Raw genomic sequence first — 12,773 nt, forward strand, 5'->3', positions numbered from 1 at the left:
TTTTTGGAAACATAGAACTACAATACTTATCAAGAACTCTACCACCTGTGCTAAAGATTGACTCAGAAGCAACAGTAGGCAACGAAATCGACAAAATATCTCCTGTTAAACATTGCATAATTGGAAATCTGACTCTAACATTCTAGTATGTCGAATCCTTCAATTTGATCAACAATCAGTGGCTCATCTAAGTACAAATGTTATTCATTTTTTAGTTTCAAAGAAGAATATTTTAAGGCTACATGTTTTTTGAATTTCTCAATCCTTTTTGAATATAAAAAAGAAACAGAAGAAGTAGACTGATTTGAAATACTTTCCTTTAGCACTGGAGTGTTTCCCGTGTTGCAATATTTAGCAGCGTACTCATTATACAACTATATTAATAGACCATTAATATTTTCTAACTTCTGTTCACTTACGGTACCATAAATTTCCCTAAAGTAATACTCAACGCTGATCATTTTATAACGCGGATCCGAAACAAATGCAATGGCTAATGTATCGGAACTAATTTTCCAACATTTTGAAAATTTTGCCATCATTTTCCTTCCCATTTCACAGATAAACTGAATATGATTGTTGCACATATCAGTTATTTGTAAATAATCTCACAAATATGATTAAAATAATAGTTTGCTGTTGGGTTGTAGAGAAAAAGTTTGTTACTTTATAACAAAATTTTTAAATAGTCACAACAACCTTTAACATTTGTCCTCTTTATTTAGCGAATATGTGTAGCTTAAGTCAATTTCTTTTAGACGAATAAATGCATCTTTGAATTTTAATGCAGTATCCAATATTATACAAGTAGAGTTCCATCTTGTTTTTACAGCTAAAACAACATTATTACTAGGAGCTTGTACTTGGGATGCTACTTCTTTAAACTGTTGCCATTTCAAAGTTAACGATTTGACATATTTTACGCTTTCTCTAACTTTTACTATTATATATTTTATGCTTTCAATGGCTTTTTGAACAATCAAATTTACAATATGCGCAGAACATCTAACATGAAAAAAACTACCGTCACTAACGTGTTTGGTATATAACTTCTTTTCGAGAATTCTAACCATTGCGTCATTTGTTGAACAGTTATCTAGAACCACACTCATGATTTTTTTTATCAACGTTTCATTTGTATAACTTCTCAGGTAAAGTTTTATATAGTGCTATTGCAGTATGATGCGCATCAATATCAATAAAGTTAAGTTAAGTTAAATAAAGTTAAGTGCTTTTTTTAGTCTCTAACTATTATCAATATAATACAGTTGAAAAAAGATATTCGTGAAGTATTATCATGCGGGCCAAGCCTTTTCTGCTTGTTTCTTGATTAAATTTGAAACTTTTGGACCAAGATACCATCGACAATTACTTTATCACTCTGTAAAAAGGTTTGACTTTTTATTGGGAAACAAACTTGTGGGTGTTTAGTCCTCAAACGTTTGACCAATTGACTAGTTCCATCTGAATGCAAACAATAGTTACACTTTGCTTTATGTTGGTCTTTGATTAAAACCTTTATAAGATGCCCACACCTTTGAGGTTAATTTTCTAGTTTTAGTTATAGATAATACTCTTAACTCAGATGATAGTGGCTCTTCGATATCAATAATTGATAGTGAAAGCATTTGCGTTTCCTACCTCTGACTTATCTTATTTTAAATCTTTTATAACTTAAGCTTTTTTTTTTTAATTACAAAATAATAAATACTTACAATTTTTAAAAACTATTTCTGTATTAAAAAAACAAAACATATAATGTATACTATAGGTTTTACATTCGTTTATATATATAACTCCGTTTTTATGAGGTTATAACAGCCGTTTATAACATTTAAAGCAGTTTTGTCTCATAATTTATACATCGCTCTATCCGTAGTTATTTAAGAATATATCTTTATATTTTTATATTAATTTTTTGATTTTATATTTTTTTGTATTTTTGATTTTATATTTTTTTGTATTTTTGATTTTATATTTTTTTGTATTTTTGATTTTATATTTTTTTGTATTTTTGATTTTATATTTTTTTGTATTTTTGATTTTATATTTTTTTGTATTTTTGATTTTATATTTTTTTGTATTTTTGATTTTATATTTTTTTGTATTTTTTGTTTTTTTATTCTTGGGCCGGTGGGCAGAAAGAAATCGAGAGATAAGGCTTTAGAAGAAGATGTTTAAGATCAGTTAAGAGTTTTTTGTAAAGAAAAATTTTATTAAAGAAAACTAAAAAAATGACAGGACTTTTATACAAATACCACGTTACGAACGCTACAGAAAATATTCAAATAATGAAATTATATATCATAAAATAAAGGCTGGCAGTGATTGTCTAGTCATAAATAATAATATTTTGTTGTAAAAAATAAAAAATATTTGCAGGGAACAGGAAAACTTAACTAAACATTTAGTTCTTACTATAAGCCAGTGTATTAATTAGCTCATATGTTTAGTTTCAGATTCCCATTCTCTACTCGATAAAAACGTTTTTAATACAAAAAAACAGAAAATGTCCGCAGTGTTTCTACGTATATTATAATTATATTTTAAAGTAATAATATTTCTGATTACTACTCTGATCACTTCCAGAGGGTCAAATTCAGAATTGTTAAACATATGGTGGCATCTGTTGTACCATATTTTACTCATGATGATTTGAGTGAGTGTCAACAGCAGCTGCGAGACAGAGTTTTTATCCGATAAATTTGCAGTTTCAATCGAGAAAATTAAGTTTATCGGAGAACAGTTGTCTTGGGATATCAAGGAGTTATATACATGTTTAAAGTATTCCCATATTGTAACAGAAGGAGGACACTACGCAAAGATGCGAAATTTATCCGCAAGTTTTACATGTTATTTTTAAAGATCTGTTGCCTTGTGCTTTTAGCGAGCAAGGAAAATGCTGTTGTGAAGAAAAAGAGGATATTTTGTGTTAACCTGGATACGTGGGCGGTGAACTTTTTTTCCAAATCTGCGTCCACGGCATTGTTGTTTTTGTTGAACTGTCTTTTTGTTTTTTGTCACTTCTAAGTAAAAGTGTTTTGTTGATTTTACGAAGATGTTAAATAGAGACTCGTATTTGCATAAGATTTTAATTGTAGTTTTGTAGCACTGAGACATTTTGTTGTCCCAGTGTTTTGGAAAAGTGTTTTGTCTTAAAAAGTACCAGCTTTGGTTTTGTTTAGTAAATTTTATAAGTGAACTTGCTACCCAATGCCTTAAAAAGTAGTAACCCAAGTAGCAACGTTCATGTGGCCCGACAACGGTCCGGTTCTGGCTGCGGCCTGGCTTGCCAGACCTGGCACAGTGCCGCCATGCACATCGGCTTAAATACGGTTTAGGGCTGGCTAGCCATTGCAAGCTCTGGCGTTTCAACAGGCAACCACTGGCAAATCATTTAAGGCCCAATGCAGGCCCACAGTAGATTCACCAGAGCAGTATCAGTAACGGGCAATAAAATGTTTCTGATTATTCGAATGGAGAAAATACCATTAAGTTAACACGCTCCTTTTTTTCGATTTGTAAACTTAAAACAAAATGAATATATTCATTTTGTTTTAAGTTTACAAATTGAAAAAAATGATTATTAGGAATGGAGAAAATAGTAAAATATTTTTGACAGATTATATAAGAAAATCAAAAGGATTTGATTTTTATACATTAAATTTTCTTTAGAAACTTTTTATAAAGGGCTACTTATTTTACAACTTTTTTACATAATTTTTTTGTGTCATCACTGCCACCGCTACGACAGCAGCCCCTGCCAAATAGTGAACAACGGCTTTTTGGACATCACTTTCGGATGCATCTTTGGTTGGAGGATTTTTTCTTAATGCTCCTGTAAATATACATCGTCCTTTGCAGTTGAACAAAAAAAAAATTTCTTATTACTAAACATAATACTAAAAAAAAAAAGACTTCTTACTCTGAATAACAAGTCACTTCAAGTCACGAAAGCACTTCAAGTCACGAAATGGTATTTTTTTAAGCTCTCCCAGTCCTGACCAATTAAACATTTTGAGAATCTCATTTTCAAATAGAGCGGAAACTATACGTCTGACTGTTTCTTTTAAACTCTGACCACCTTTTGATGCAACTCCATATACCTATATGTATACATGCGTATATATATATATATATATATATATATATATATATATATATATATATATATATATATATATATATATATATATATATATATATAAATTTTTTTGTAAGATCAGGCAGTAAATATTTAGCTAATAAAATTAATATAAGTATATTAATAAAATTTAATAATTAGTTTAAATTTGAAATAGAAATTTTATTGTAAAAATTGTTTTAAAACAGTTCAGATCAATCTCAGAACTTACAAGTTTGTTAAAAATTAATTTTTCTTGAGTTAGAATATTTTCAAGCTCTTTAAGCTGATCTTGGTTACACACAGGAAGTTTAAGTGTTTCAAAAATGTTGGAAACATTTGGAAACATCTCTTTTATTCGTACGCTGACTCCAGATTTACAACCGAGCATTACGCTCGGTTGTAAATCTGGAGTTAGCGTACGAATCTGGAGTAAAATCGGGTTTTATAATCTGGTTTATAAACTTTTTGAATATTTCAGAAATCATTGCTGGTTTTCATCTGCATACGCCTAATGTTGAATAAGATATAATGAAAATGTTAAACGTTGTGTTATCTCATTCATTCATTATCTATCATGTCAGCTCGTTCACTTTTTCCATTTTTTGTGTTATTAGTCTGGCTTTTTTAATAATTGTTGTTCTTTTTTTTATTATAATTAAAAATTAAATGAAAATGGTGAACTTGACGTACTCGTATTGTTACTTGGTTGTAAATTAAAGCGCTCTTATACAGAAAAAGCTTCAACTGCTTCATCAGGAATGGCTTTTAAATCTTGAAACTGTATATTTTCTCCAGACGTCTTCTGCTAGTACAAGTATATTTTCTCCAGACGTCTTCTCCTAGAGTACAAGTGCTTTTAGTTTCTGTTTTTAATGGTTAATAAAAATGGCTAAAAGTACACCTTACACGCAACATCAAGAAAAAAGCATTATAAAAATAGAACACAATAGCTAATAAGGCTTAAATAACAGCAATCAATTATCCCTTAAATAACAGCAATCAATTATCCCAAACAATTATTATTGTTTTGTATTTACTATCTAACTTGATAGTAATAAATAAATTTTTATATCAAACCTTATCTACAATCGATGCTGATTATCGTTTGGCTCGTTTTCTTCCAATTTAAAAAAAAATTTAATTAGTGTCTTTGCTTGTTTTTTGTCTTATCTCTCCATATCTGGCTTGTGTTTACTATAAAAGAAACCCAAAAGTTTTTTTTTCCAACTATTTTCTTTGGCGTTCCTAAATAATATAAACTTTGGTGGCCCTAAATGTAAACTTATGATTACAATAAACATTTAACATGCAAACAACACGATTTAAATAAACAGTTAACTCACAAACTTTCTCTTTCAAAAATTAACTAACTACTTCTCCTCGAACTAGTTATTTAAATTATTTGAATTATTTAATTAATTTCATTGAACTGCTGGACAAAAATGTTCAAAATTATTAGTCTAAGGTATAAATTTTGGTTCCCCTAATATGTAAACAAGTCAGAACTTGTACAAATTATGGACGCCAAAAATTGTATTTAAGTTTATATTTTTTAAATAAAAAAAAAAACAAGGAAAAAAAACTTCAGCTACGCCAGCACGGCACTCCAGCCACGCTGGCGCCCTACGTGACCGTTTAATTTGTATGACCCTTACGCCGGTTCTGAAGATACCTCATCTTTGTATCTGTTGCTTTTACTCATATTTTGGATAAATTAGTTGCATCCTGTATAAATCCGAGCTTACTTTGATGCGTTAAATTACTTTTCTAATCATATCTTGTATTGTAAACAGTAATTGTTTTAAATAGTGTTCAATATATAGAGCTAGAATTTTTGTCAAAATTTGAAAAGGTTTTAACTCCAGCATTAGTAAACCTCTGTTAACAAGAAAAAACTGGTAAAGAAGTTAGACCTAAACCTTTCACAAGCATAATAGTATTATATGTAAATGTAAATAAATAATATTTGTAAGTTATTAAATAATTTGACCAATTATAAAGAATTGTTATAACAACTTGATTTTCAATATTCGATGCTTTTTTTATTTTATTGTTCATTGTTGTGAGCGGCGCTGTGAACAAAAATGAAACCAAAATTTTCCCCGTAAAAGATCCATTTTCAGGTAAAAGTTACTTAAAATATCGTTTAAAAATTATAAGAGAGCTATCTTCATCAACAGTAATATTTGATTACGGATTACTTGTATAACAACTCTTTGTCTGATAAAATAAAAAACACAAAATCAAACAAATGATCCATAAATCATTTTAAGGCTAACAACCTGCCTGCTTCTATTCCAAAAAGTAATGGGAAATTATTGAACTTAGTCAAGTTACTTGCGCAACGTATTGTCCAATTACAATTAATTTCATATCTGCAGATGTCATATGACCATTTGATATGATCTACTCATTATGTTTCATTTTAAATATCTGGAGCTGAAGAAATATAATAATTGAAGTTGTTAATTAACTTAATTTTTAATTTGTTGAGAAAAAATGAAGATGCATTTTTTCAATAAATAACGTTTGCTATAACTGTCAGTTCTTGAAAATATAACTTTTTCTTGTGATGCTTTTTAATTTTTATTTTATACCGCCATTGTGTAACGGACTCGCACCCACTTAGCTTAAACATTTTACGATAAACTTCTGCTAATGTATAATGTTGTTTTTTGTTTCACCGCTGATAAATGCGATTCCATCGTAACCACCTGTATCCAAGCAAATGTAGATGCTTTTATTTCTACTCCATGGTTTTTACCTTCTTGCGCAGCTTCAATATCTAATCGCAACCATTTTTTTCATCTTTGTTACAAAAAAAACTTTCACGAGAACAAGAGAGTTGTACTTATACGATGCTAAGCTCCAATTAATAGCTCTCAGCTTAATAAATCTTGTATTTCAGAAGATAGGCTATAGAATCACGGATAACTAAATCACTCTGGCTTCCGTTGTTAAAGTCGTTTCTCAATTAGGCTCTATTACAGCTTGTGGTCTAAACAACACATCTGCCATCTTCTTTCAAAGGTGTTCTCCATAACTCTCCATAACAATAACTTTGACCCTCTAACCATCGTCCGATTAGTCTTCTCTCTATTATTAGCAAGGTCTTAAAGTCTTTAACGAACAAATTTCTAACATCTCATCTTGAAAAGATTGAGATTTTTCCAAAGCCCCAGCTTGCTTCTGTAAGCTGCAAGCTTCCATGGCTTACCAATTTCTACAATTTACAACATCGTAAAAATAAAAACTTTGATTTATATATACATATATATATATATATATATATATATATATATATATATATATATATATATATATATATATATATATATATATATATATATATATATATATATATATATATATATATATATATATATATATATATAATATATACATATATATATAATATATATATATATATATATATATATATATATATATATATACATATATATATATATAATATATATATATATATATATATATACATATATATATATATATATATATATATATATATATATATATATATATATATATATATATATATATATATATATATATATATATATATATATATATAGTGACAACTAAATATTTATTAATATATATTTCAATTACATAACTAAAAGTTTCACGCAATAGCGATCATCAGATGTAACAACAACAAAAAAGTAATGACAAAAGTTATAAATAAAAAATGCTATGGAGTGTCCGCCTTGATGACATTAAAGTTCTTTATTAGAAATTTATTTTCATGGCGGTATTTTGACGCAAGCTCGGTTCGTTTGTAAAGCAAATTTAATATTGATGTAATAATGTGGTATTTTTCTGTCTAGCATAAATTGCAAAATTTACCACCAGGTTTGAATGGCTCCGCTTCATCGAGAATATTCCATTTTATAAAATGGTGCGGCTCTATCAAAAGCTTCTTTGCTTGAAGATATATTACTGATGCGATTAGAGATCATTTTTGGTATCGATTTATTAATGCTTGGTGGATGATTGGTATTAATGTTAATATATGAAGGATTATCTCCTGGTTTTCTATAAGGTTTAAAAGAGTTCTCAGAAAGGTTAATGTGATATCTAGAAAATTTACGGTTTTTAAGTTTGGTCTGATAGTGATTAAAATTGTCTTAAAAAATTTTTATTAGATTTTTTTTTATTTTTGCCGATTGAGGACCACTGACAGCAAAGACCAACATCCTAATATAGACCGGTAGTATTAAGACCATATTCTTTGGCAATAGTGTATAAGATATAGAGGCCAACTAGCTCATACAGGTTTCTTAATTTATAAGCAAAGACAAAAATATTACTTGAAGATTTTATTTTTACTATGTCAGTTTGCAATTGCTTTTGAAAATTGTTTTGAATTGTAGAAAATGAAATGTTTTTAATTAGCTTAATTCAATCGTTTTCAAAACTTACTAAATCGGGATGTTGCGGTGGAGATTTTTTCGACATGAGATAGAAATTATGATAGGCTCTTGATTAGAATTATTTTCGTACATCAAAGTTTTCCATTTCATTTGCTTTATTAATGACTCGACTTTCTCCGTAAGGCATTTTAAGTTTTGTCTTTTAGATAGTAATGGTAAGTTCTTTGATGAATAGTTGAAATAATGATTTTCCATAACTGTAATTATTTAATATAATTGAAGATATTAGAGAGTGTTATAATCAGTCTGGGACTCAAAGAAGGCAAGGATGATGCGTTAATCATCACAATCTTTTCATAGAGAAATAATTAAATAAGTAATTGCTTTGCATGCAAACGTTTTGCAATTTTAGCAATTTTGATTATGAGCCCTGACAATATTTGCGTACAAAAGCTGACTATGTACAAGACTAAAGTAAAGCATATTACGTGGTTTACTATCGAGAAAAGGTCTTGACTTACAAAACACCTATTACAGGGAATACCTTTGTTTCAAGAAGACCAATATGGTTTCTCCATGAAAAATTTGCATCAAAAAGAACTCCCGAAAATTTTGCATATTTTTTACGTTTAATTTTATTTTTATTAATAAGCAGTTTAGGGAGCTTTAACGGAAGATTTAATTTAACGGAAGATTTAATTTAATGGAAGATTTAATTTAATGGAAGATTTAATTTAATGGAAGATTTAATTTAACGGAAGATTTAATTTAATGGAAGATTTAATTTAACGGAAGATTTAATTTAATGGAAGATTTAATTTAACGGAAGATTTAATTTAATGGAAGATTTAATTTAACGGAAGATTTAATTTAAAGGAAGATTTAATTTAATGGAAGATTTAATTTAATGGAAGATTGATTGTTTTTTTATGAAAAAGAGTAAAGCTAGTTTTTTCACAACTTAGGGATAATATATTTCCTACAAACCAGAGATTGAAATTTTCGAGTTCAATATTCATAGTTTTAAACAAAGTCTTTGCATCAGGATGATTAAAAAATAGATTTGTATCGTCAGCATACATAATTGTAGATATTTGTTGGGAAGCATTATGCATATCGTAAATATATATTAAAAACAATGATGGACCTAGGATTGAACCCTGAGGAACTCCACACGTAATATCGAAGGCTCCTGACTTTTCTAGTAATACAAATTGCTTTATGTTAGACAAATAGCTTTATTATATTTTAGCTCGGAAAGTAAAATACTGTGATCAAAGGCCTTGGAAAGATCAATAAACACTCCTGATACCAACTCATTACTATCAAACAACTTACACATTTTGTTAGCAAGTTTAATAATAGCATGTTCAGTAGGGTGGAGTGAATTTTAGTTTTTTTTACAATTCGTTTAGCCTGGGTGTGCAAAAGTTGTCTATTCATTTCAGAAATACTCTGGAAAAATATCAATGCTCTAGGAAATTATCTTGAGGTGCCTCAAGACCTTTAAAATTTTAATGGGTCCCTAATATTATGTAAAAAATTTTTTTTCAAAAGTATGTCATGTTGGGTTTCAAAAAAAGCAAAATTTTATAAAAATTTTAAAAAATAACAATTATTTTATAAAAAAAAAATTGTTATTTTATAGTTTATTGCAGAAAAAATGACCTTTTAAACTAAAAATGAAAAAAGTTTTTTTTTTTTTTAATTATAATTTCAAAAAAATCTTAAATAATAATTTTTTTATAAAATAATTGTTATTTTTGAAATTTTTATAAAATTTTGCTTTTTTTGAGACCCAACATGACATACTTTTGAAAAATTTTTTTTTACATAATATTAGGGACCCATTAAAATTTTAAAGGTCTTGAGGCACCTCAAGATAATTTCCTAGAGCATTGATATTTTTCCAGAGTATTTCTGAAATGAATAGACAACTTTTGCACACCCAGGCTAAACGAATTGTAAAAAAAACTAAAATTCACTCCACCCTAATGTTCAGTAGTGCAATTGCTTTGAAATCCAAACCGATTTTTGTACAATTAATTGTTTAATGAAAAGTAATTGTTAACTCTATTATAAATTACTCTCTCGGTAGTAAAATAGGTCGGTAGTTAAAAACATTATTGCAATTACCTTTTTTTAGAATCAGATTAATTTTGGCTAATAATGTTTGTCAGGGAATATACTATTACACAATGTAACAAAAAAAATTTTTTTTCTCTGTTTATCGAAATTTTTGGATGTTTCTTATTTAATTTGAGTATGCTGAGTCTAAATATGACATTGGTTTTTTTTATTGCATCAACCGTTTGATCATAAAATCAAAAGTTCAATTAAACATATAATTAATACTAATCATATTGCATGACATACAACTTTAGTCAATATATAACATTTACTAGTTTAAAAATGTTATGTTGTGTTACAAAACGTCATGTTACACCACGTTACATACATATTACATAATTTTACATTATGTTCTAATGTAATAGTCTCTTAAAATCTCAAAAAACACTAGAAGTTCACAGTAGAACGTGGTTTTCTTTTATGAAGTTTGTCGTCATCGCGTATCAAACACCAGATGTAGTCACCCATCATAGCTGCGTCCCATCTGCCCTGGTATCTTTTCTCCATTGCATGGATATCCTGATGAAAACGTTCTCCATGCTCTTCACTCACATGACCCAAATTTGGTCTGAAAATTTCCAAGTGTGAATGTAAGTAATGCAGCTTTATTGGGCTTCTGCATTTTATATCTGCGTACCGTACAATTAAGTTTTCCACTAGCTCTTTGTAGTTATCACTCTTATTGTTGCCTAAAAAACTATGAACAACATGCTTAAACGCAATCCATGCTTCTTTTTCAACAGCAGACATTTTGTCCTCCAACTCCTTACATGCCAACATAACTTTAATCTGTGGACCAACGAATACATCTGCTATTTTGCATCTGACACCTTTGGAAACATCTGCCAAATATGCTGGAACGCTGCACTAGCTGGGTTTAATGCTTTGACAAATTGTTTGACAAGACCTAGTTTAATGTGAAGGGGTGGTAGTAAGATCTTCTCAACCGGTATCAGGGATTAATTAACAACATTGTGCAAACTTTGTGTATCCGCCTTGTAGACCGAGAAGAAACACTAGCATATTAAAATCTCCACATACATCCCACTTGTAACTGTCGCAGTTAATTTTCTCAAGCAACAACTTCACGGTCTTGTAGTCTTCCATTAAATGATTGGATTGAGCTACTGGAATCGAAGGAAATCGGTTTCCATTATGGAGCAAAACTGCCTTTAGATTTCTTGTTGAACTGTCAATAAATCTTCACTCTTCAGGATTGTGAATAATGCCAATGTCATCGAAAAGACCACGAATGTTATGACAGTAGCACAGTGAATCTAATACTACATAAAAGGATGCAAATGTTTCATGTCTTTTTTGGTATTTCAAGGATCTAATAAATTCCATTCTTTCAAACGTGATGTCAGAAGTTCTGTATTTAATTTAGCGAGACCTAAATCTCGTACTAAGTCATCAAGTTTTTGTTGGTTGGGAAATGAGGTGAATCATTCGGTTCCCTGATATCACAGTCATCACGGAGTTCAACCGGTGTGTCTTCATCAGAATGATATGCAGCTGCTTCTTTGGATTGATGTGGGTTAGGAACTTGCTATTCATCACTGTGTGGAACTGGTCCAATAGAAGAGGGTATACTTGGATAAACTAGAGTCAGCCTATCCTTTGGTTTTTTATACTTTGAAATGTCAACCATGCAGGAATAACAGTCATCATGGTGGTTCATCGGTTCTTTCCATATTCTCGGAATCGCAAAGGGCATTGAGTTTCGTAGCCATCCTTCCAGAGTTGATCTGCAGCTGCCACAACTGTAGTGTGGTGCCCACAATTTGTCCTGATCCCATATAACCATGCCAAATTAAGCATAATATGCAGTAAAGAATTTTGTACCACTGACAATCTTATGTTTAGTTTGTGTTGGACTAATATAGTAACCACAAACATAACAGAATGAGTCAGGACAAAGCTTGCAGGATCTACTAGACATATTCACCACTTCATATAACAGTTATAATTAGTTAAACTGAAAATAAATAAAAGAATATAATTAACTCATTCTCTCAGTAGCATTTGTTAAAAAAATTGTACCCAAAATGTGCTAATATTTATTAAAAAAATGCTTTAAATTAACATAAATAAACATAAACAATAACAAAGGAAGTGACAGT

The 12,773-nt window shown here is 29.3% G+C and overlaps 1 protein-coding gene across 1 annotated transcript; it reads right to left on the reverse strand.

Moving 5' to 3' along the window:
- Positions 1-701: 701 nt before the first annotated feature.
- LOC136076004 (uncharacterized) lies at positions 702-1,112 on the reverse strand. The gene has a single exon (XM_065789462.1). It carries the CDS (start codon positions 1,110-1,112, stop codon positions 702-704), a length of 411 nt encoding a protein of 136 aa, XP_065645534.1.
- Between the last annotated feature and the right edge of the window lie 11,661 nt (positions 1,113-12,773).

Source organism: Hydra vulgaris, chromosome 02, assembly GCF_038396675.1.
Source record: "Hydra vulgaris chromosome 02, alternate assembly HydraT2T_AEP".
Lineage (NCBI taxonomy): Eukaryota > Metazoa > Cnidaria > Hydrozoa > Anthoathecata > Hydridae > Hydra > Hydra vulgaris.